The sequence below is a fragment of the Erythrolamprus reginae genome, chromosome 3 (assembly GCF_031021105.1).
Source record: "Erythrolamprus reginae isolate rEryReg1 chromosome 3, rEryReg1.hap1, whole genome shotgun sequence".
Taxonomy (NCBI): Eukaryota; Metazoa; Chordata; class Lepidosauria; order Squamata; family Dipsadidae; genus Erythrolamprus; species Erythrolamprus reginae.
Genome location: NC_091952.1, coordinates 118,950,479 through 118,976,934, shown reverse-complemented (window position 1 = coordinate 118,976,934; position 26,456 = coordinate 118,950,479). Strand labels below are relative to the sequence as shown.

General features: G+C 40.7%; 1 protein-coding gene across 4 annotated transcripts; it reads right to left on the bottom strand.

The window, feature by feature from the left end:
• Positions 1-320: 320 nt before the first annotated feature.
• SASS6 (SAS-6 centriolar assembly protein) lies at positions 321-26,426 on the bottom strand. 4 transcript variants are annotated; one of them, XM_070746473.1, is made up of 18 exons: positions 26,290-26,425; positions 22,109-22,169; positions 19,667-19,746; positions 17,008-17,112; positions 15,175-15,346; positions 14,503-14,580; positions 13,924-14,043; positions 13,652-13,843; positions 13,235-13,429; positions 12,374-12,463; positions 12,109-12,288; positions 10,450-10,531; positions 9,773-9,891; positions 9,211-9,336; positions 8,264-8,361; positions 2,628-2,722; positions 2,454-2,548; positions 321-953 (listed from the first exon to the last, which is right to left on the bottom strand). In XM_070746473.1, the coding sequence occupies exons 1-17, from the start codon at positions 26,355-26,357 to the stop codon at positions 2,460-2,462; spliced, it is 1,950 nt and encodes a 649-aa protein (XP_070602574.1). In that variant the 5' UTR covers positions 26,358-26,425; the 3' UTR covers positions 321-953; positions 2,454-2,459. The 4 variants fall into 4 exon arrangements, with proteins under 4 accessions (XP_070602574.1, XP_070602576.1, XP_070602577.1 ...); XM_070746475.1 differs by having other exon boundaries at positions 8,264-8,358; XM_070746476.1 differs by lacking the exon at positions 2,454-2,548 and having other exon boundaries at positions 26,290-26,426.
• Positions 26,427-26,456: the final 30 nt, after the last annotated feature.

The following is a 26,456-nucleotide window of genomic DNA, read 5'->3' as shown; positions in this document are numbered from 1 at the left end:
GCCAAAAAAAGTGCTTTAAATGGTGCCTCCAACACAAATGGGAAGCAAGGAACATTAGTTCCTAATATAGAAGTTGTACGGAGGCAAGACCTGTCCGTTTTCTGTAATTAACAACACCAAAGTAAGAGCTTTAATCTAGAATTTGGACTAAGTTCTAAGGGTGATTCCTCTTAAACGTTTACATGAAGCAAAGTCACTTTTTAAGGGGGTGAAATATAGACTATCCTCTAGTCTTCACTTTCTTAAACCTTAACTATATCGTAACAGAAGTGTTTCTTTTCCATATTAAGATGTTTATACATCAAACTATACATTAAAACTTTGTGTAAAAGTTTTATTAAAATGAACAGATTTATATATTATATATGAACACTACATTGATTATAGACAAATATACACATTTTACACTGCAGAGAAGAATTGTGCAATAATAACATTTAAATGATTTGATATTTTTCACTCAATATACAGAATTACAAATATATGTATATACCAAAACGCCAGTAACCAAACCCTAACCACAATCGTTAAAAAACCCTGAAGCTTTTAGACCCAAGCAATTGAAGAGATTTCAGTTCAAACTTCAAATTACCAAGTCTACATGTTAGATGTACCTAAATGTATATTTGACAAAAATTACAAGATACTCTGAGCAGTTCTGTTTGGAAAAAAGTATGAATGTAATAAAATCCCATTGAAGGAGATTATATAGGACTATTTTTAGATATTTTCCAGCTACAATTATGACAAGGTTCTTAAAGCATGCCAAAACATTTCCCCAGCAATTCATAAAACTTAAAATTGGCTGGACTATGAAAATTTTTGCTGATTTGATTCAGTAAGAGGCCTTGTCCCACTGTAAAAAGAAATGGTTCCTCCAGCTAGAAAGATCTGTGACTTTTCTCTTTCCACGCAGCACTAGTATATTCTTGCATCTTTTTCCACAGGGACCCCTATGGTCAAAAACAGCAAGAACGTGAATCTCATCATTCTTTACAGTAAATAAAACTGGGTAGCAGAGGTCTATAAGACATGGTACAGACATTTTCCCCACAATCAATATTATGTAACATTGAAATATAATTTCCAGGCAAATGGAAACCCAAATATTTTACAGTCTATCATCCAGAATTGAAAACATCTGAATAGAGTAAGTACAAAACATTTCACATTCAAAACAGTTCTCAACTGTTTTAAAGCAAAGTGGTTTGCACATTTCTACCAAATAGCATCATCTTGTTAATCTTTCTGATATTAGATCACAGCTTAATGTAATGTAATATGAGTATGATGCAACAGTTCCAGACATAGCATTTCAATTTAAATATATGTTGCAAAATCAAATTAAAACAAAGCATCTGTTATGGTCAGGCAGCAAACTACACTCAGTGACAAACGTATGTTACGGTGGAGGGAATTCTAAAATTCTATAAACCCAAAAACAAATATTTTAGATTTGTGGGCACTAGTCCTGCATTTCTAAATCACATTATTCATACCAGTAGTTCCATTAAAATTACTAAAATCAATTTGCAAAGATGGATTCAGATGCGTTCCAAAGGTAATAACTTGACTGAGCCAGTTTATATTTTTCTACCAGCATGGTTAGAAACCAGAAAATACTGTGTTTAAAAACTGTTTCATTGTGTCAGGCATGGTCATATAATAATTTTTTTTATAACCAAGACACCCCAATGGTTGAACAGCAGGGTTTGCTATTCTAGCTGGAAATTTGTAGTTTGGCCACATAAAAGCATCATTACATAATCTTTACATCTATAAATAATTGGGGAAATCCACTTGGAAAAAATTTTAACAAATCTGTACATTCTTTTTGATATAATAATCAAAAACGTCTAAATGAAAGATAGCTGAAAGTTTATGCTTATTCAGGTTGACATACATAATAGATTCAGGAGTCTCACATCTTATCTCATTTGCCATAACCCTCCCTGAGATTGCAGTATTATATAGTTAGAACAATAAGGCAAATCTATTTGCATTGCATTGAATTTAAGTAGAACTCCCCGCAGAATCAGACATTGGAAAATTAAGCTCCAAAATTCTGCAGAAAATTATATTTGTGTATGGTAAATTCCTCCTTAAGCCTTCCATAATTTCTTCACTTTTGAGCTCCACATTCCATAAACTTCTGGGACAGAAACAGTAAGTCGTTTTTATCAGGTAGCACATTTTTTATATCCAAAACTAAAAGCAAATATGCAAAAATGCAAATGAACTATTAGAGGACAATGAAATAAAATCTTGACATCTATTCATTAAAGAAATACCCATTTCATTCGGTAGAAAAATGTAAGCTTAAGCATCCTAGAACTAGCTCACTTTAGTACCCAGAAATCTATTTAGTAAAAATGTAATGTTGATACTTCAAAAGGGAAACAAATGCATGTAATTGATAATCATTTTTTAAAAATCAAAATTGTTGTAATTACAACATGCTATCCAGGAAAGTAGGCAGATGTTTTAGAAGATGCTGCAGGCTTGCATGGAATCTGTGGTTTTTTTGGTGCAGAGGACTTCATATATCCTGCAATGATAAAAATCAATCTTGAAATATCTTACATTTTCAGAGATGATCAAATTGTTTTATTTTAATTAAATATTACCTGTGCTCTGAGTTGTGTTTTGATTGAGTCCTCTTAAAGGTATGCTATCTTCCCTTTTCTTTAAATACTTTGTTTCCAATCCCAGGTTTTCACCACTAAGTCAAAAGACAATAAAACTGTTGTAAGTAAGCACTTATCTACTTAGGATGTTTCCCAAATTTCCCGAAAAAAATCTGTAATACAATTCCAGATTGCTTATGAATTACTGTGTTTAAAAGACAGCAAGCCCGTGAATGCTGATCTCAAAATCATATCCTGAGGATAGAAATTCCTACATTCAAATTTAAAATGGTTATATGAATTCCTCAAAAGAATTTGCCTCTGGAAACCTGCTTTTTCTGCTAAAAGACTATCTCACCTTTGTGAAGCCTATATCATACCTAACCAATATCTTTTTGGAGCATCATAAAAAAGTAGGTAGAGAGTGACACGTAACTTGTCAGATTGATCACAGCACTGATATAGAGTGCACTGACAAAATTTAAGAGAGCCAATCAGGCAGATAGAAGATCTTAGGTACAGTGATCCCTCTATTATCGCGAGGGTTCCGTTCCCAGACCCCTCGCGATAATCGATTTTTCGCAATGTAGGGTTCCGGAAGTAAAAACACCATCTGCGCATGTGCGCCCTTTTTTCCATGGCCGCGCATGCGCAGATGGTGGAGTTTGCGTGGGCAGCGGGGAAGACCCAGGGAAGGTTCCTTCGGCCGCCCAGCAGCTGATCTGCTCGGCAGCGCGGCAGCAGCGAGGAGCCGAAGATCCGGGTTTCCCCTTTCCGTGGGCAGCGATCTTCGGCTCTCTTGGCAGGCAGAAGCAACAAGTCCGGCGCATCTTTGGCTGGGGCTGCTTTCTTTTTTCCGGGGGGGGGGGGGAGGAGGGAGAGAGAGCTTCTCCCCACCACCTCTCCCCACCGCCTCACGGGGGTCGCGTGAATGTGCTACATATTGCATCCCTCCATAAAAGCTATAGGTGTTTAAAATTATACACGCAGGCTGTCGGCGGAAGGTGATAGCTTCAATGCTTAAACAGCTTTCCTCCCCAACTATAAACCGGAGTTCTGAGCTCCAAACACCCACCCATACAAAGAGAGAGACGTGTCGCCGCGGAGTTGGCCTCCCCTGCCGAGAAACATTGCCGGGAGCATCCCCTAGCACGTTCACGTGACCCCCGTGAGGCGGTGGGGGTGGGGAGAGGTGGTGGGGAGAAGCTCTCTCTCCCTCCCCCCCCCCCGGAAAAAAGAAAGCAGCCCCAGCCAAAGACGCCCAGCGAGAAAGAGGTCTCCGCGCCGGACTTGTTGCTTCTGCCTGCCAAGAGAGCCGGGCGTGGGTAGCAGCTGAGAAAAGTCGGAGCCGGTCCGGTGCAGCAGGAAAGGGACGGAGAAGGCTCACTGGCAGCCCTTGCCCATCGCCGCGCCTTCGCTTCCCCCCCTTCCCCCGCTGGATCCGGCAGCTGGAAAAACCGCCACCCTTCGCCAGGAGTGCCGTTCGTGGCTCTCTCGGGCGAGGACTGAAGGGAGGGTCCGTGCGCAGGCGGCTGGGTGGCAATGCCAAGGCGGCCCGGGGTTTTTTGGGGCTGTTTTTCCCCCCTTTCGGCGGCTTTGGGAAGAACCTTGCCGGGTGATGCGGCGCTGAAGGCAACGCCGCTCTGAGGAAACGGGGCTCTCTCGGCGTTCGAGCGCTAAACAGGAAAAAAGCCGTTTGGCTAGGGGGTGGATTCTTGCTTCTTAACCGGGAGCAGTTGCCCCCTCTCCCAAAGCGATGTTCCAAAGCGGTCTCCAGGAAGCGACCAAGGGAAAGGCAGTCGCATCTTTGCTTTGGTTGCTCCTGCCTCTCCTGCAGCGGAGAGAAGCGGCAAATGGCCCAGCCCTTCCCCCAGCGGCTTCACCGAGCGCTTCGGGAAGGTGCCGCCTGTCTTCGCTGTAAGAAAGGCAGGCGCATCCAAAGCATGCGGGGAAGCGGCTGGGGGAAGGGCTGGCCATTTGCCGCTTCTCTCCGCTGCAGGAGAGGCAGGAGCAACCAAAGCAATGTTCCAAAGCGGTCTCCAGGAAGTGACCGAGGGAAAGGCAGTCGTCTGCTTTTCCTTCAGCTTGAAAGAGGAGGCAAATGCCCCGCCTTCCCCCAGCTGGTTAACTTGAAGCGCTCGGTTAACTGGCTGGGGGAAGGCAGGGCAGTTGCCGCTTCTTTAGAGCTGAAGGAAAGGCAGACGACTGCCTTTCCCTTGGTCGCTTCCCGGAGATCGCTTTGGAACATCGCTTTGGGAGAGGGGGCAACTGCTCCCGGTTAAGAAGCAAGAATCCACCCCCCAGCCAAACGGCTTTTTTCCTGTTTAGCACGGCGTTCGAGCGCTAAACAGGAAAAAAGCCCTTTGGATAGGGGGTGGACTCTTGCTTTTAACCGGGCAGTTGCCCCCTCTCCCAGAGCGATATCCTTAGCGGTCTCCAGGCTGCGACCTTTTAAAACAGCCGCGCCGCTTCCCAGCTGAGTCCTGAAGCCAAACGCCAAAGGCGAACTTCCGCGTTTGGCTTCAGGACTCAGCTGGGAAGCGGCGCGGCTGTTTTAAAAGGTCGCAGCCGGCCTGGGGGGCTTGCTGGGAAGCCCCCCCAGGCAGGCTGCGACCTTTTAAAACAGCCGCGCCGCTTCCCAGCTGAGTCCTGAAGCCAAACACGGAAGTGGGGGTTTTTTTAATTAATTTTTTTTTTTAAATCGCGATACAGTGATCCCTCGAGTTTCGCGATCTCGAGTTTCGCGAAACGCCATATCGCGAGTTTTCAACCCGGAAGTAAACTCCACCATCTGCGCATGCGTGCCCTTCCACGCATGCGTAGATGGTGGAGTTTCCCCGCCGGGCAGAGGCTTCCCTGGGTCTTCCCCCTCTTGCCCTGGTAAGACAGCATCGGCACGAGCAACGGCGTGGGCGGGCGGGCGGCACGCGCGCGGGAAACCCCACCTCCGCCTCCCAGCTGGGAAGCGGAGCCAGCAACAGCGTGGGCGGGCGGGCGGTGCGCGCGAGCCTGGGGACACCCTAACTCTGCTTCCCAGCGCGCGCGCGTTGCTGGGGAAAGCGCGCGCGCTTGGGGACTCCCTAGGTCCGCTCCCCAGCTGGGGAGGGAGTCCCCACCCCGCGCGCGTTGCTGGGGAATGCGCGCGCGCTTGGGGACTCCCTAGGTCCGCTCCCCAGCTGGGGAGGGAGTCCCCACCCCGCGCGCGTTGCTGGGGAAAGCGCGCGCGCTTGGGGACTCCCTAGGTCCGCTCCCCAGCTGGGGAGGGAGTCCCCACCGCGCGCGCGTTGCTGCGGAATGCGCGCGCGCTTGGGGACTCCCTAGGTCCGCTCCCCAGCTGGGGAGGGAGTCCCCACCCCGCGCGCGTTGCTGGGGAATGCGCGCGCGCTTGGGGACTCCCTAGGTCCGCTCCCCAGCTGGGGAGGGAGTCCCCACCCCGCGCGCGTTGCTGGGGAAAGCGCGCGCGCTTGGGGACTCCCTAGGTCCGCTCCCCAGCTGGGGAGGGAGTCCCCACCGCGCGCGCGTTGCTGCGGAATGCGCGCGCGCTTGGGGACTCCCTAGGTCCGCTCCCCAGCTGGGGAGGGAGTCCCCACCCCGCGCGCGTTGCTGGGGAAAGCGCGCGCGCTTGGGGACTCCCTAGGTCCGCTCCCCAGCTGGGGAGGGAGTCCCCACCCCGCGCGCGTTGCTGGGGAATGCGCGCGCGCTTGGGGACTCCCTAGGTCCGCTCCCCAGCTGGGGAGGGAGTCCCCACCCCGCGCGCGTTGCTGCGGAATGCGCGCGCGCTTGGGGACTCCCTAGGTCCGCTCCCCAGCTGGGGAGGGAGTCCCCACCCCGCGCGCGTTGCTGGGGAAAGCGCGCGCGCTTGGGGACTCCCTAGGTCCGCTCCCCAGCTGGGGAGCGGACCTAGGGAGTCCCCAAGCGCGCGCGCTTTCCCCAGCAACGCGCCACCCCAGGCGCGAGCAACGGGGTGGGCGGGCGAAGGGCGGCCGGCAGTGGAAGCAAAAACACCATCTGCGCACGCGCAGATGGTGTTTTTACTTCCGCACCGCTACTTCGCGAAAAATCGATCTTCGCGAGGGGTCCTGGAACGGAACCCTCGCGATGATCGAGGGATCACTGTATAGCGTTTCGCGAAGATTGAGATCGCGAAACTCGAGGGATCACTGTATACCTTATAATTGTTCCTATCGCATTTTTGTTATTAGGAGCTATGTTCCCTGAAGTGATGACATTCTGCTTAGACTCTGGAGAAATGAAAACAGATCTAATCCCTGGAAAAATTCCGTTCTTTGCTTTTATAGATGCTCCTAAAATTTATTACTGTGGGTAATAATCTGAAACACTGTTAAAATTCACCAAGATATATTCTGTTTGCCTGAAGGGATCCTAATACAACCCTCCCCAGCTATTCTTAAAAAAAAAAAGACAGGTTTTTTACTGTACTGTGGGAGAGGGGAATCTCAATTTAAAGTTACCATATTTTTTGCACCTAGTGTTTGGGAAGGAAAACAAGGGGAAAAAATCTGCCTCTGCCTCCCAGCAATTTGTCTCCTTGCAGGAAATGGTGATAGGTGGGGACAGCGATCCCACTACCTGAAATCCAAAATGAGATGCACAGAAGCCGAAAATTGGATGTATGGAGGCAGCAATAGGTCACAGGTGGGGGTGATTCCCACAGCCTGAAACAGCTGATCGGTGGTATTCCAGAAGGCCGATCCAACTGCCAATCAGCTGCTCATGTTAAATCAGGCTGTGTTGAAGCTGACCAGGCTATTTGCTGCAAGGAGGAAAATTGCTGGCAGGCAGAGGCGGAAGGGTGGGAGCCGGCAGATGCAGACATTTCCACCTACTTTTTGGGGGAAGAGGAATGTGTCTTATAGACCGAAAAATATGGCAATTTTATTTCAGATATACAGGTTATAACTTGATAGTTCATTCCTTATTAGAGAAGGAACTTAAATACTTAAAAATTATGTTTGTAGGAAGATAGTGGTAAGAATATATGTTAAAGCAATGCTCCTTCCAAAAGATGATGAGAAAACCTATTTTTGCACAAGTTCGCCTCTCCGGAAATTCTGGATTGAAAATACATCCCTTTAGAAGCAGATTATTTGTTCTACTTGTTTATCAAGCACTTCTATCCTTTATATATTAGTAGCAACAGTTCACCCAAGTGGCAATTACATTCATAAGTAAGCCTTTACCAAAAAAGTCATTATTTTCATATGACTTCAGTGTGAATATATAGGTAAATATGTTGTTCTTGCTAGAACAGATGGCTTGTTTTAATTGCATTTCATTTCCTGTTAGACCTCCCACACTAAATTCTCTGATGCATTTAATCCTTGCCTTGGTGGCTTCCACACCACCTTAGAGTTGAGAAAAGACAAATTTTGACATAATGCCATAGGAGGAAATAACTTTTCCTGCATTTAGAATACTGATTATCTCTAGAAGTGGCGCTAGTTGATTTCACTTTACACATTCCTTCAACCCTTTGGCCTCTATCCCAGATAGTTCTGTTTCCTCCCAATTCCCAAGTTTGCCTTCTTATTCAAGTCCAAATGGCTTTTCCACCTTCTCTTTAAATGCTCCCAGTTTTCTCCTCAGATCCACTCCTCTCCTGCTCAACTGCTTACTTTTCTTTATTTGCTGAATGACCTATCAGACCAGGAATCCCTGATTGGGCATCTAAACATCTGTTCATTTCTGATAGCTGCACATTGAAATGAACCTGCTGGAAAAAGAAATTTTTCAGTATTATATTTTTGCCATTTTATGGATGAAATTCGTACAATATCGCAGGTAAAAAATGATACATATTGTTACAGAAAGGTTTAATGATTGAGCAATATAAATTGCCAATATATTTATTTAAAGCAGAATTAAATTAGCTTTCTCAAAGAATAGTAATATATTGTCTGACATGATCTATGACATCTGATTTACAGTAAATCATAGCCATAATACTATCCGTATGGTTCACTCATGGAACCTGCCTATCTTTTACATGACAATATTAGCTGTTACAAAAATGGATGGCTTTGTCTTAGCATCTATATACTTGCACAATCAAACTTTTGCCTTTTTCTTCAGGCACTTGGATTCTTTGGTAGAATTTGTTTTATCTACTTTATTATATTTTATTGTTGACTTTTGTAGGTTCCTTTTTTCTATATGCTGGCCTGAATTATTTTGAGAGTTTGGCTATATGCAAATCGACTGGGGAAATATTCTGGCCATTTAGGTCTACACATAAGGAACTGGATGACAAACATATGGAGTCTTTACCCTGTTTTCCTCAAAATCTCCTGATAATAAGTCCAATCAGGCTTTTGAGTGCATGGCAAAAAGGCCAAGCACTTATTTCAGGGTTCAAAAAAATATAAGACAGGGTCTTATTTTTGGGAAAACACGGTAGGAAATTTTTTCATCACTCATTACTTATGCTTTTCCCCACAGATGGTAGTCACCCAGAATAGCAGAAAAGGATTTTGTTTTGGGTATAAATCAATAAAATGGAAATGACATGACTTGATACAATGTAATGGAACTCTATTAAAAATAAACATCTTAACTTGCTTGCCTTTGTTCCTGATACTTGTTGGTTAGTATTTTTGACAGCAGCTGCTTCTGGGAAGCTTTGGAAAGCTAGCAAGGGGGAGATGGGATAGCTCAGTCCTGAGTTTAAAGACATAATCCTATTATCAGCCTGTTCAAAAACAAAAAAAACAAATTGATTCATACTTGTTACCTTTGTTCAAAGCAAGCATAGTCATAGTTCATACATACTACTATTTATATCGCACTTCATATTTTGCCTAGGTCTAACCTTAATTTACTTGAAGCGAACATCCTCTGCTTCAAGGCTTAAACATTTGCTCTCCTCTCTGACCCTATGTAGATGTTTACCATCTATTGATAGAATAGCAAAAGAAGCAAATGGAGGGAAATATGCTAATCTCAAGTCTCATATTTTTATCAGGAGGAAGGGAAATTGCTCAATTTCAACTAAACCCAACAGCCAGCCATTTCTGAAGAATTTATGCAAAGTGTGCATTCCTACTGAATTTGGTCTACTTAGAAATTAAACTATGAAGGATAGCAATGTGGAATCAAAGATGAATACACAAGATTTTTATTTTTACCATACTATGAGGAGAGCTGCCAGTTCTTGAAACAGTGTTGCTAGAAGTAGATGTTCCTAGCATTTCTTGCTTCCTTGTCAGCTGAGCTTCATTCAATTGTTTATTCAGCCATGTAATGACTGCAAATAAATAACGCATTTCACTTTTCATTCCAATTATTTTAAATTTTAAAACAAGATGATAATTAAATTGTGAATGTGTCTGGATAGATTATGCTGTCAAAGTTTAAATTTATATTCATAACATTGTTAAAGGGGCTTGCACCCAAAGATTTACAGAATTGCAATCTTAGTTTTAATATGATTAGGCACTGATAAATCCTATGTGACAAGATGGAACTTCTATGTATCATTGTTAAGTTATTCATAGCAAGGGAAACAAAAATGCATGGGTTGCATTAATACAGAAAAAAGGAAATGAATATTAATAAATGCCAGGAGGAAAAATAAGAATGGCATTCCTCAGAATTATTCTTCAATATCCCTATCCTCAAACATCCAAATATTTTTTAAAAAGAACTAGTCATCTTTATCTTAAATCCAACAATCATAATTATTGCCTAAACAAATAGAAAACAGATAAACTGCCTAGCCCAAACCTAAGATATCTCCTAATAAATTCTATGTATTAAAATACAGTATACAGTTGAAAGAATTAGATAGTAGAAAATCACATACCATTTTCATTTGTTTTAAGAAGATGTTTACTTTCTTCCAGCTTTTGTACTGTAGTTTCTAATTGTTCCTGCAATTTGCATATCTGAAATGTTTTCATATTATTATTTATCTGAAATATTTTCATCCATAGCAACAAAACAATATTTCAAAATTCAAGTCAGAAGACACCTCCAAAAAAATAAACATCATTGTATATTTTTTCTTGAAAGCTAAATAAATAAATAAGTAGATAAATATATACGTAGGCATGTTTGTTTTAAAGGCCATGAAACAAAAATACCGCAATTTTTTTTTGCACTACAGTGGTACTTCTCCCTAGGAACCCCTCTACTTATGAACTTTTCCAGATAAGAATCGGATGTTCAAGATTCTTTTCCCCTTCTCAAGAACCATTTCCCACTTACAAACCCAAGCCTCTGAAACTGTAACCGGAAAAGGCAGAGAGAAGCCTCCATGGGGCCTCTCTAGGAATCTCCTGGGAGGAAACAGGGCCGGAAAAGGCGGGGAGAAGCCTCCATGGGGCCTCTCTTGGAATATCCTTGAAGGAAACAGGCCTCCACCCTCTCTGTGGTTTCCCCATTCACACACATTATTTGCTTACATTGATTCCTATGGGAAAAATTGTTCTTCTTACAAACTTTTCTACTTAAGAAACTGGTCACAGAACAAATTAAGTTCGTAAGTAGAGGTACCACTGTATAAGATGCACTGGGCCATAAGATGCACATTAGCTTTAGAGGAGAAAACAAAAACAACAAAAAAGCCTCTGGTACCCAGCATCCATCCAGTATTCATCTGACTAGCGTCCTTACAGCAAACAGCCTGTTTAGCTTCAGCATGTTATTGCAGCCCCAGTATGTGGCTTGTCATGCTCCACTCTGTTACACCCACCACTGGTCAACTGAACTGTGCTGTTGCTGCTGGCGGGGAACGCTGGAGCCTTTTCTGCTGAGCAGTTGATTGTTGGTTGGATCATCCTCCCAGAATAGCATTCAGCTGTTCTAGGCAGCAGGGATCACTGCCACCACCTGTCACCATCGCCACCTATCGTTACCCCATTTGGCGGCAGCAATCCCTACTGCTTAGAACAGCTGATCGGTAGTATTCTGGGAGGCCGATCCAACCACCAATCAGCTGCTCAGCAGAGAAGGCTCCAGCATTCCCCGCCAGCGAGGAACAGCGGAAGCAGTGATGGACACCAACCCCCCTCTCCCTGCCACAATATTCACTCTATAAGATGCACAAACATTTCCACCCACTTTGGTGGAGGAGAGTGCATCTTATACTGCGAAAAGTAAGATTGAAACTTCAGAGTATTTAAAAGCATCTGGAAACATCTAATTAACATCTAAAAAAGGAAAACAAGGTTCAAATCTTGTTCATTGTTAGATGGGATACCACTAGAAAAATCCAGGACAGGAAATAAGGTTGGGAAATACGAAAAAAGAATTCCTTAATAATAGTAAATCATTTTACTAAGAAACCATTTTTCTCAAGAAACCTACAAGGACATAATGTGACCAAGAAATAAGGTAAAACTGAGGAAATCTTTACTTCATTCCAGAAAAGAGTCAATTTATAGGGAAAAATAAAATAATATTTCTGATGAAAGGAAATCTTGTTTAAGCATTTATTATATAGAATCAAGACTTAAGTTACCTCTTGTTCTTTCTCTCGAAGAGAACTTTCCAGTTCCTGTAATTCCTTTTGTTCTTTATGTAGTTTTTCTTCCTTTTCAGCCAAGAGCTTTTCTTGCTGAACTGTTACTGTATTTTTCAATTTCAATTTATTCATTAATGTTTTTACATCTCCTTGCAGTTTCTTTATTATTTCATTGGCCTGGAAACAATATTATAGCATACTAAATGATGATCAGATGAAATCAAATCATAAACATAAACAAGAATAGTATGTTTAAACAAACCTTAAGGAACTCAGTTGACAGAGCTTTCAGTGAAGTTTCCAGTTTTCCTATCTGAAGTTGTTTCTTTTCTGCATTTTCTTCCAGGTTTGCCTTTTAAAAGTATATAATGTTAGGAAGATTATGTAACAAATAAAAAAGTGAAAATCTGCATGGTTTCCAAATATATAAGAAGCTGGTAGTTCTGCAAATCCTATAATACGGTCTATAAAACCAGCAGCACTTTGAAAGTTTAATGTATTATTAAAAAGCCATATATTCTACAATCTATAATTTGGGGGTGCGGGATGCAATGTTTTTGAACTTCTAAATGCAGCCAAGTTCTAGTGAACCATATTATTAGTTTGGCAAAGCAGTTTCAGATTGTCAAAAATTATGTTCTATGTTAACACTAAAATAAGCTACTTTCATTTTTGTTTTAAAAAATTAAAAAACAGACTACAATGCCACAAAAGTTCTACTTTTCATATAATGTAAACTTTATAGGTAATACATAGCAATGCTCTATACTCCAAAGCTGAAATAAAAAAGATGACTCCTTAAATAAGGTATGTTTTTCCCTTGGCTTGCAAGGGATATAATCCCAGGAAAATAAGTTTGAGTTGAGGAAACAGAATATGATAAACTGCTTTAAAATGGCTATGACTACTCAGTTTCCTTGTCCTGAAAACATGAAGCTATCTAGCTTTTTAAAACTGGCACTGACAGGTATAACTCGCATGTTCATGTCCACCAATGGAGCTTTTAATTGTCAGATCAGACAGCACACGCTTAGTCACATGCACTTAGTCAAACACATAACATTTTAGATCATAATGAACTTTAATGACTACATTTGTTATAATAATACTATATTCTAGGAACCTTTTGCTCTTGTGTGGCTTCTAATACTTCTTTTGTCCTGGCAATAAGCTGGTCTTTATCCTTAATCTCTTGTTCCAAAACAGCAACACGCATTTGCAGTTGATTAACTTGCTTTTCCTTTTCATGGCATTCAGCATCTAAGGTAGCATTCTCCCGACGTAAGGATAGAACTTCTTGCTTCATTCTCTGGCATTCCTTATCAATTGGAAAAATAAAGCATTCTAAAGTATTTTAAAGATTTGAACTTGATTTTAAAAGTAGGTATACACTGTTTAGATCACATAGCTGTATTATATTCACCTATTATAATGTGAAATATTTGCTGTATTTTCAATTGCTTATAAACTATACAATTAGAAATTTTAAGTCATGAAAATCAGATCTTTAAATAGACACAAATTGGCAAGTGTTACATACATCTTCTGCACTTGATAATTTTGTTTTAAGTTCCCTGACTGTTGAATCGCCTTTGTATCTCCTTTCCATTAAATCTTTGTTAGCAAGTTCCAGCTCCTTCAGCCTGTTCTGTAGTTGCTGGACAGTTTTCTGATGCACGTTTTCCAAGTCTCTTTTCTGTTGATCATTCTGTTGCTGATAAAGTGCTTGTGCCTATGAAAAATAGAAAATGTTTTAACAATGCTTAATTTTAAAAGGAATCATTTGTTTTATACTCTGTATTATTTACATACCTGCAGAGTTTTTTCCTTCTCATTTGACAATTCTTGAGTATGTTTACTATTCAATGATGCTAACTTGGAGGTCCATTCGCTTCTTAAATTATCTAGTTCTCTGCTCTTTTCTAACAAGGTCTAAGAGGGAAAAAAACATATAATCACTAGGCTTTCATATAATGCTAGAATTTAATTCTAACAATGTTTTATTAAAGGACCACACTCATAATGTCCTATTTGTCTATTTTTAAAAATATAGCAAAATAAACATTGTTCTGTTTGCCTTAACAATCCTATATTAATCTAAATTGTTTTCTTTTTTAAAAAGGGTTGAGGCATATTAAGACATAAGTTTCCTCTAATAAATTAGGCTTTCATTTTAGGCTTATGATACAGCTAATTTATTATTCTTCAATTTATAATAACACTTCATTAATTTTGCTACTGATAAAATTTTCTTTATTTCTATACAGAAGTTCAGTAATACATGTTCCATTAACTTTATAGTTTGTTATTCTTGATAAAACATAGTTAAAATAGCTAAATATATTTATTTTGGTTTTCCATAAATTGAGGCATGCTGAAGCGTTCTCTTACCTGCTGAGTATAATTCAGTTGTCTTGTAAGGTCCTCCTCTGTTCTGCTAAGCTTTTGTTCCAATAATACCTTTTCTTCCTATAAACAATTGAAATTTTCTCAGTCAATATATTTTCAGTCTACTAAATTGAAATTAGTAGCAGATATACTCTTCTAGACATTGGAGGGCTTTTTTGTCAGTCAATGTGCATAGACTTATACTATAAAATTGTCTTTAGCACATCATTTGCAAGCATTATTTATACTACAGAAGTTACAGAGGCTGTTTGGCTCTTTTTCTAAATTTTTTTAGAATATTCATTCTAAACTATATAAGGATGAAATCTCAATTTAGATTTCAATAACAAAGGACCTTGGATTTAATGGATAAAATTTTCGTATCACTGCAGATGTTTTATTTGATTTAATGGACAATAAAAAATAAGGTATCCCTTACCTCTCAAATGGTCTATTAAACTAAGATTTCATTGTATTGCTATCAATTAATTCTAAAAATATAAAGAACGTTAAAGCTAGGATATTAGTAAGCCTTAAATTCAATAGTATATGCCTCCCCCCCCCCAACTTTTACTTTTCTTAATGACTAAAAATAATTATTATTGCCAAAAAAGGAAACACTTAACTATGTTTGTATGTATATATGTATGTATGTAACTGAAACTATCATTTTACCTTAGTGGATTTGAGGCAGGATGCCAAAAATTTCTTGATTTCAGCATCATTTCCTGGTAAGAATTTTAGTGATAAATGGGTAAGATGTTTAAATGGATTTGTCTCAACAACATTTAGAAATGAAGCTGTGTGATCTAAACTAGATCCTGAAGAAACCAGCTGTAGCAAAAACCTAAAAAGAAAAAAAAATCACACATAACAAAATATCTAGTTATCCTCTCAAAACCCTGACTTTTCAAAAATGGCAAAGCTACTTATAATCCATAAGGAACAATGGGCAATCTTTGCTGATGCACATTTTTAGTAGCTTCAAATCCCTTTCACTGCACGGCTAAAACTCAATACTGTGTTTTTTGTGATTTTTAGAATACAACAGCTGCCCCTAGGCCTCTATTCAACCAGCTCCACCACTACCAATCAGTGGAGTCATTTTTGGCTGCCCTGCATAGAGGCATTCCCTGGAGTCAGTGGCAGTGGCATCTGGGTTGAGGTAGAAGCATGGGAATTTCATCAGATTCACTCTGCCTCTGCTGCCCTAAGCCTCTACTTCAGTCCTAGAGCAATTGGCAAAGTTCCTGCCACCAAGGAATACCGCTTCAATCTCCATACTATGGTCAGGCAACCCAACACTGTAGCACAAAGCCTCAGCCACTGCAGCAAAGCTCCAGCTACCTAGCTACAGCCACCTCAGCTCTGCAGTGTGAAGCCTCTGTGGTAGCCACCTCCTCTGCCTGTGCTCTGCTGTTCTAAGCTAATCTTCAATGATTTCTTCCTACCGACAAGGTGTGCCAGCCTAGCCCTTTATGAGGCAGTTGCAGCCTTGAGAATGCCTTGCAAGACCTTAGAAAGGAGGCGTGCAGCTTCAGGAAGAAGGCCACATACATCCAGCAGCTGCCTTGTGAAGAACCAGGAGAGGTACCACTTATCCACAGTGGGAGGAGATGTCGGTGGATGGCAGGGAAGTGGAGTACCAGGCAGACTGCAGGGCAGTAAAGAACAGGTCAGTTGAAGGGCAGAGTGGGAGGAAAATAGGCAGGTGCAGATAAGTTGAAACACACTGTAGTAGTAAATGCCAATACTAACTATGTGACTACAGGAGACTACAAATAGTTGTAATTTTGAGGACCAGGAGTTAGTACGGTATGATATGCCATTATAATTTTGAGCAGTTGTCACACAAACTGTTAACTGAGGACTACCTGTAAGCTAGAGACATTACTTATGGTTGTGTTTTCTGACTAAACTACCTCGCAGTGCTAATACCCAGTCCTTAAAGAAGTAACAAATAAGGGCAACTCTGAGCCATCAAAAGCAGAGCTGAATTGCTACTAGTTCAGCCTGGACCAGGTGTATCGGTAGCAGCAGCCACCGGTGACTTTGAAAACCGGTAGCAGCAGCAGTGCAAGGCTCTGCTCACCCACCCAGATGTTGTCATTTTCTCATTTTTAATCTTCTGTGCATGCTCAGAGGGTGAAAAGCACGCACAATGGGGGTGTGCCAGTGAAGGGCTATCAAAAATTTTACTACACACTCTGGGCGTGGCTTATGCAGGACGCTCTGCATTTTCTTTCAATCAAATTGGGGTGGAGCTCCATTTTTGCAATCCCATTGCGTTCCCTCCCGTCCGAGCAGTAGCCCACCCCTGTGTGCACACCTGTAGTGATGGTAAGTAGGTTTCACTGCTGATCAAAAGGTTTTAGAAGCAAACAAATGCAAATATTTTAGTTATTTTCTTGAACTTGATGTTCTAAATAAATGATAGATTGATTTACAAATGCTATTTATATTATTTGATTTGAAAATGATATAAAGTACAGTTTATGTATTACTAACCTTGGGATTTCTTTATCTTGTTCTTGAATACAGTGCTGAAGAAGATCTATAAATCTCTGAGGAAAAGCAGAAAAATCTACCAGAAGACTTTGCTGAAGCTTTAAACTACATAGAAAAAAATAAAAATATTAAATTACCTTATCAATGTAATGTGTGCTAAAAGCAGATAATTTTCAAAACATTTCTTTCAAAAGCCAAGAATTCTAAAGTGTTTGCCTCAAAAAAAATTACAATTTTCTTATGATCTCTTGGAATGGTAGCACAATTTAACTATCATTTCAATTAATCACTTATTGCTACAGTAATCCTCATTTCTCTTTCTAGCATTGTTTTTAGCCTACTAGTTTTCATGTGTAACACCTAGAACATGATCCTGAAATAAAGAAGCCTCTCCCATCAAAATATTGAACGTCTAAATCAGTTTTTGTCAGTGAAACTTGGCATAGATTTCAATTCCCAGTATATCCCAGTCGCTATGGTGGGGAAATTCTTGGAACTGAAATCTACACATTTTAAAGTTACATAATTTGAAAAATATTGGCCCAAATAGATCCATGGTTCAAGGCAGTGGTGAAATCCATTTTTTTTTAACTATCTGTTCTGTGATTAGTAGATACTGCAAAATCCCCATTCGCTCACCACTCCTGGGTTCTGCAAAATCTCCATTCCCATCCCACTCTGGGACCAGCCAAAGATGATATTTACTTAAAATTTCTGCTACCGGTTCTTCAAAATCTATCAAAACCTGCTGGATTTCACCCCTGGTCTAATGTTAGTATTCATAATTCATACAAAAGAGAGAGAGAACAAAACTAAACATATCAGCCTTCATTGATGTTTCATATAAGTACTGAGTTATGTACTTTACATAATCCTAACAATATACCGTATTTTCCGGCGTATAAGATGACTTTTTAACCCCTGAAAATCTTTCCCAAAGTGGGGGGTCCTCTTATACGCCGGATACTGATTCCACAGCACCGTTCCCCATAGGCTGCGCCCGCGCAGACCAAAATACCGCCCCGCACGCAGTCCCCATCCCCCTGCCAGCCCATGGGGGGGCGGCGGCGGGTAGGCGCCGACAGTAGAAGGCGCTGCTCCTGCCCGATCCACTCCCTCGTCTCCTCTTCCGCCGAAAGAAACGCGCCGAAGCTGCCTGCTTAAGCCTCGCATTGCTCCACCCTGCTTCGTCCTGCCTGTAATCCTCCGTTGTGTTTTCGGGGGGGGGGGGGGGAACGGCGGGAAAGCCCTGTGCTGGCCAGGAAAGCCGGGTTTGCTTTCCGTGAAAGCAGCGTGCCTTTTAAACACGCTGCTTTCCTGGACCTCTTTCCTAGGGGGGGGGAGTGGCCTCCTCCCCCACCCACCCAGGAAAATGTTGCAAGAAAGCAGCGTGTTTAAAAGGCGCGCTGCTTTCACGGAAAGCAAACCCGGCTTTCCTGGCCAGCACAGGGCTTTCCCGCCGCTTCCCCCCGAAAACACAACGGAGGTCCAGGATGACAGGCGAAGCGGGGTGGAGCAACGCGAGGCTCAAGCTGGTACCGGAAGACCTCCGTTGTATTTTCTGCTGGGGGTGGGGGGCAGGAGGACCTTCATGGCAGCAGGACCTTCATGGCTTTTCCGGGCAGCTGGCTTGTGCATGTCAGCAAAGCCGGAGACGTGGAGAGAAAGGAAAGAGAGGGAGGGATAGAGGAGAGGAAAGAAGGAGGGAGGGAGGGAAGGGAGAGAAAAATGAACGAGAGGGAGAGAGAAAGGGAGGAAGAGAGGAAGGAATGAAGAGATAAATATAAAGGGAGAGAGGGAGGGGAAGGAAGGAAAAGAGAAAGAGAAAAAAGTGGAAGGAAGAGAGAAGGAAAGAAAGGGAGAGAGAGAGAAAGAAAGAAAGAGAGAAGACAGGAAGGAAGAGAGAGTGAGAGAGGGAAAGAAAGAAAGAGTGAGAGAGGAGAGAGGAAGGAAGAGAGAGTGAGAGAGAGGAAGAAAGCAAGAGAGAGAAAGGAGTGGAAGGAAGAGAGAGGGAGAGAGAAATGATAGAAAAAAGGGGGGAAGAGAAATGAGAAAATGATTGAGGCAGAGAATGGCAGGAAAGAGAGAGAAATAGAGAGAGAAGTGACTCTTGATTTAAAGCATATGGTAAAAGCACTTAAATAATAACAGAGAAAAAAAAACCCAGCCCTCACCTGTTTTTATTAATAGTTATGTTTTTGGATTTGCTGGTTGTTTTAGTTTTAATAGTAATAGAGTTTGGTTTTGTTTTATTATTAATTTATTTTAATAAAAAAGTAGAGATTTATTTTATTTATTTATTTATTTATTTATTTATTTATACTTCTATGCCGCCCAGTCCCAAGGGGACTGCCGCTCAGACACTATACTTTTCCGCCGCTTCTTTCTTCTCCGCCTCGCCTCCGCTACTCCCGCTGCCACCTTTGCTCTCCCTGCCGGGGGTAGTCTTATACGGCGAGTATATCTCAAATTCTATATTTTAACTGGAAAAGTTAGGGGGTCGTCTTATACACCCAGTCGTCTTATACGCCGGAAAATACGGTAGATTAACTTGGTTATTTTTGTACCAAGATTATTATACCACTATCTTTTATTACTAATGCTGGATAAGGTACTTATAAGTAAATTTATAACAATCAGAACATTAATGAATACCTACCTTTGAAAATCTTCCTCAGAAATAACAAGATTATAAAGGAAAAAGGGATCTGAATCCTCAGTTAGTCGAACAACTAAATCCTGAAGGAAGAGAGTGTGAATTTCAAAAATTAAACGTATTTCTCTAGAATAGTTATTTCAATAGTACCAAATTGTACTAAATCATACGATTCATAAAATGATGAAAGCTTCTATGTAACATACAAATCCTGGGAACATCGCAAAGCAACAACTGAAGTATGAAGTCTAAGAGCAATCCTCACTCCTAAATATTTCAAAAGAGAAGTTTGACTGCAGACTTTATTCAAATCTGTCTTTAAAGTGAAGGTAAAGTGATGAAAGCTTCCTATTTGATCCATCAACTTTTGTTCCAAGGCCCAGTCCATTTTTCTTGGTCTTTCCCATTCTGCAGCTGAAAACAGACTTATCAATATTTTAACTTTGATCATAGGAAATAACATGCTATGTTTACAAGTTCCAATTTTATAGATGTTTTAATTGAATTATATTATTATAATATTATTATTATTATTATTTATTAGATTTGTAATAAATAAATAAAATTTATGGTAGAATACAGGTGTAGAGAGAGGCTTGGGAGTTTTTGATCCATATTCCAGTCTTTTACCAGCTACAGTGATTAAAAAAAGTCCTTTTTGAGATATTATGCTTTGTTTTTGGAAGCTACACTAGTGTGTCATTGTGAAAGGCAAGTGAAAGGAGACATGGCCTAGAACTGGAAGCGCAACTAAAGACATTGATTACCTTTAGGATGCTATTTGAAAGAGAAGAAGAACTCCACACAATCCTGGCAAAGAGCACAGTGCAAGAAATATAAATGCCAAAAAAACCAATTTGACAAAAGCATCGTTGAAGAGGATTAGTATTAGAGGGGGATGGTTAAATGGTGTCGGTAGCCTTGAGAGCCATATCAGTGCTGGCGGCCCAGAGAAGCATAGCTGCAATATCAGTCCAACCACCATATTCACCTTACTGAGACTTGAAGTTCCCACAGTATAGCTGTAGCTAGTTTCAATAAAGGAGAATATTTGTAGCTCCTTGGTGTTCTCTGAGCTTGATTGTTTTGTTGCTTCTGAGATATTACCTAGTTTGGGTAATAAAACTTTTACAAGAAAACAACCAAGTTCAGTGTAGCTAGTTTTCCAGTGAAAGGTCCAGAAAGGGTCAAAAACAGTAATGTTCTAAGGACAGCACAGAGTCCAGGTTAAAACATTTGCTGTTTGAAAAGGAGGGAGAATTGGCAGAGAAAGTTTTTTTAAAAAATGTGTGCCTTTGAATCAGTGTTCACTCCTGGAAACTGCCTGGACAACTCCTTGCAATATTCTTGGCAAGATTTCAGTAGTAGTTTGCAGGAAACAAGATACAGATATAGCAGAGCAAATAAGATATTCAAACAGAAATAACACAGAGATGTAATTATAAGAAATAAGGCATAGATATAGAAACATGGGAATAAAGTACAGAAACCTAAGAGATTTAAGCATAAGGATAAACACACACAACACACACCTCCAGTAGCAAATACTATTTATGTGTACTAAATCCTCTTCTGTAATAAAGAGAAATATAATTCACCTCTACTTTTTGATATGTACCATTCCTCAAAATATCCTATGGTTGTGGGACTGCTATCAACAAATACTTACTACAATCAGCTAAAGAATCCATAGAGAAAATTTATGTGGTAGTTAACATAAATTATTTAAGAATCCTCACATTATGCTGTTTATTACTTTTTCCCTTGTACATTTACCCCATTTATGCCTTGTATATTTTCTAAGAGTTCATGGATGAATAAATGGGGATTTAATTTTATAATCAAAATTAGCATTTGAATGACTGGCCTATATTAAGAAATGAATCCTTGGTGGAGTGGAAACTTAGACCCATATCTCTCATGAGAGAGATATGTCCAAGCCTCAGTTACTACATTCTGCTAGTTACCAGCTCATTAGGTATCCACAATGAATCACAATAAAATGGGAAAAATTGTCATCGGAAACAGAATATTCTGGAAAAGTCTGGAACATTGCTTCCCACAGGACCATAGGAACCTCTTCCCAGACTATGTTATTCTCAAGTAGGCTCAGCAATTTCTGAAAGTAAATCCTACAAACTAGAAAGTCAGGATTTTGGCAATTGCCTCAAAGTATTTATTCAAGCAAGTTTTTCTTTTAAGAAGAGTTATTAAAATGAGTTTAAAGAATTTCAGCAATTGAACTATTTTACTTTTAGAACTACTTCACTCTGTCATTACTTTATGGTAGAGACTTTCTCTGTTTCTTTCTAATGATCTTTTTGTGAGCCAGCAAGATTTTTTTTTTTACTAAGAATAGAGAAACCTGCAGCTGGCTGCTTAAAGACTGAAACTGTCTTTAACTGAAGCAGTTTGAGGTATGCCAAAGGGAAAGGAAATACAAACCTTTCTATGAATGGGATTTGTTGTTGATTGCATTTCAACACTCACTCGGACCTTTATTCGTCTGCAAAAAACATGAAAGTGCATTCAATATATTGATGTAAGTAACAACAATTTATTCTCCAATTAATAAATGAAATGTTGTATTTTAATTCAATTAAAGGTGATCCATTAAGAGAGTTTGCACAGAATTATATCTATCATAAAATAAATAAACCATGATTGTCATAAAGTGAATCCTGTTAGCTTTCCGGAAAGCCCTTAAAATGTAGCTTTACAAGATGCCTGCATTGTTTAGATGATTGTAATCACTTGTAATTTTATTTTTTATGTTTATTTCTATTTATTATTATTCTATCATAGTTTTGATTGTTATATTATTTTAATCACTGTTAGTTTAACATATTTTGTATAATTTTAAAAAATAAGAAAAACATTCACTTAGAATCACCTTCAGTAAGGGAGATAACTACATAATTCACTAATGAATTATAATAAAACACTAATAAAACACTTATAATTCTATATATCAATATATTAATAATCACTCAAACCTGTTAATTTTATTTAATGCAGTTTAATAACTAGACATTATTTTGCATGAATAACAATATTCAGACAAATATTATGACATGAAAATAGTACCAATCATGTACAAGGAAAACAAACTTTAAAGAACCAACAGATTTGCAAAAAGTGATAGACATAAATTTTTCCTCAGAGAAAAAAATAATAAAACCCAATGAGAGTTGAAAATTGAGAAATATGGTTAAAATAATCCAAGCAACAATCTTGCACCTTTTATCATGGTTTCCAAGGGATTGTAGTAAGTTCTGAATAGAATATGTAAGAAGACTGCACAGTCCTACACAATAAATCCTTACCCCCAATTCAAGGTGGGGATGCCTGGATTTACCATTTTAAAATGACATTAATTTTATGAAAAGATAGGAAAAATATTTATTCATAATAAATAATCAGAGTCCTTCCAAGATGAGCATATAGCATACAGCAGTGATGGAGAACCTTTTTTTCCTTGTGTGCCAAAAGAGCAGGCAAGAACACTTTCATGCATGTGTGAGTGCCCACACCCATAATTCAATGCCTGGGAAGGGTGAAAACAGCTTCCTCCGCCCCTCAGAGGCCCTCTGAAGGACAGGAAATGGCCTGTTTCCCAACTTCTGGTTGGCCCAGTAGGCTCGTGTTTCACCCTCCACAGGCTCCAAAGGCTTCCCTGGAGCTGGGGGAGGGTAAAAACGCCCCCTCCCATCTCACCAGAAGCTTTCTGAAAGCCAAAAACACCCACCCAGAACCTCTGTGCAAGCCAAAAATCAGCTGGCCAGCACACACATGCACGTTGGAACTGAGCTAGGGCAATCACTTGTGTGCCAGAAGATATGGCTCCGTGTGCCACCTGTGGCACTCATGCCCATAGGTTCGCCATCACTGGCATACAGCATCAGATGAGAACTACACTTTCCAAACTATTTTTTGAACAATTTATGATGATTATCTTTCTTTCTCCAGTTGAAGTATTCTTCTCTCTCTTTTTTTCTTTTTTAACCACTGAGTGAGCCATCTACCAGTTTGAGATACAACATCCTCAGTATGCTAATAATGTCTAATTATAATATTTTGAATCCAGGGCAACCAATTAAGGCCATCAAAGTTCTGTGCCAGCGCCTGGAGGCTATTTAGGACTGCATGAACTTAATCCTATGAAGACTGAGCAGCTGTAGATATTCTACCTTTCACCTTGAAAGAGGTAGCCCTTTCTGCTTCAAGCGTAATAAACAATCTGGGAGTTTTTTCTGGACTTACAGCTCCAAAATCCAGCTGGTACTCCAGTTAAACTCTTTACTATATCCGGGACTATGCTTCCGACAATCACTCGTACCCTAGTATACTTTGCAACTTGACTACTAAAATACTCTACATGGGGCTGCCCTCGAAGACTATCCGGAATGTTCAACTGGCCCAGAATATATCAGTATGTCGACATAAAACATCTGCTTGCAAGCTGGACTAAGTTGCCAGTTTGCTTCTAGGTGTGATTCAAGGGGTTACCTTTGTTACCTATAAAGTCCTACATAGTATAATGCCTAATTACCTCAGGGACTACCTGTCTCTCATAACATTTGCCCAGACAATTCTATCCTTCAGGGCTGGAACATTCTGGGTTCCTTTGATTGAACAATGTCATCTCTCAGGATCATTTCTGGGACCCTGAGAAATGATATTGTTCAAAGGAACCCAGAGTGTGCCACCCTGCAGGATTGTTGTTCTCTCCGACAATTAGATGGTTGGGTTCTTCATCCAGGTTTTTAGCAAGACATCAAGACCCTTCTTTTCCTTGCGCCTGCTAGCTTTAAAAATGTTGTATGTTTTACTATAATTTCTTTCTTTGATTTTTGGGAACTGCACAGTTGTTTGAAACTTAGGCACCATATAAATTCAATAAATTATTATTAATTGGTAATACCTCTGATTCCAAAACTTATTCCCATAATTGCATTAAAATTGTGGGAAAGTACCGGTTGTTATTCCTTAAAACACCGTAAGAAAAGCTCACTAAATTAAAACTACCAGATTTGAGCTGCAAAATCTAGACAACCACAGATGACAGCAATAAAAAATTATATTGGCTGTTATATCTGTCTCTTTGTTGGTTGTTAAGCTTTTGGAAGGATGTCAGGAAGCAAAAAAAAGGGAGGGGGAGGAAAGACTCTTTAACGTCTGCTCGTGATTTCTTAGTGTCGATTGTTTAGTTAGAACCACTGAATCTGAGTTGCAAAAATGCAGGCAACCACAGATAACAGCAATAAAAAATTATATTGCTTGTCCAGATTTTTGCAACTCAAACCCAGTTGTTCTAATTAAACAATCCACACTAAGAAATCAGGAGATGTTAAAGAATTCCCCCCCACACACACACTTTTCTTTGCTTCCTGACATCCTTCCCAAAGCTTCACAATCAACGAAGAGACAGATATTGATAGATGACCATTGACTCTAAGAGTCCCTCTGCTCAATATCTGGCTGTCACATTCAACAGCCAGGAAGGTCAGTAAGGGGCGTGCGTGCATAAGTGCACCAGCGTGCCTAACGTCCCCTGTCCTAATGTTTCTCTCTTACTAGTATCATATATATAAACATTGTTATATCTTTATATACTACCAATATACTTGACTGACTAAATAAATAAACAAACAAACTGTTAAAAGCTTAGAAGCTCCACCATGGAAAAGAAAGGAGGCCAAGATACCTTTAAAATATCTGAACATATTTAGCTGCTGCATAGAGACAGACACCTATGTAGCCATTTATCCATCTATAATGCATTACAAAACATTAGCATTAATCATAAGCAACTGCAGCCTGCGTTAGAAAAGAATTAAGCCACGGTATCCATCAACTTAAACACAGTTGAAGGGAACAATTGTGTACATTGCAAGACTCGCCGCCTCAGCCTATTAAATCCAGCAAAAACCACGCTAATACACACCCTTCAAGCTTGCAACAGTTGTTTAAAAAGCCTGACCGCGGTCATCGATCACTTGCAGCGGTCGCGCAGCCTGAGAAAACCCGCGAGACTTTTTTCATTCATGACCGTTGTCGTTGGCTTATTATTATTATTATTATTATTATCATCATCATCATCAAAATTGTGAAGGGTTTATATAGAAACGCTCCCGTTCCAAAAACATATTTGTTTGTTTTTTGTTTAGTCAAACATGTATAGGACAGTAGTTTGTATAAACATAAGTAAAAATAATAAAAAAGGGCAATAGAACACTAGCACAGGGACGGTAGGCACAATGGGGCGCTTATGCACGCCCCTTATACATAGCTTATACAGTATAGCTTTCTGCTTTTTTGTCGGTTTCGTTTTGAAAAGTTTGGGGGGAAATATTCTTTTAAAAAGCGGGGCGAGTGAGGGGGGGAGATGAAAGAAGCGGAGGCCAATCCTGAGGAGACGTTCCGCCCCGCTTTCGCCGGGGTTGGTCGGGGAAAAGCCAACCGTCCGAGTCCCGGTCTGAAGTAATGACGGCGGCCGAGGGGGGGGGGGCGCACTCCAAGGCAGGGGGGGGGGGGGAAGCCATCCCCTTCAGTCTTTAACCGACTGCGAAGACCCCCCAGGCCCCAGTTTACCAGTAGGAAGAAAAGCCGCGCCGGCGCCTCACCTCTCCTCGCAGCCCTGGCATTTCACCTGCACGGGCACCAACTGGCTGAACAGGCTCTCCGACGCCATCTTGCGCTTTGAGTTTGGCGCCCTGCTCCCGCGGGGGGGCGGAGAGCGAGGGGGCGGGGGAGAGCCAGGAAAGAGCAAGAGCAGGAAGGGCGGGGAAGG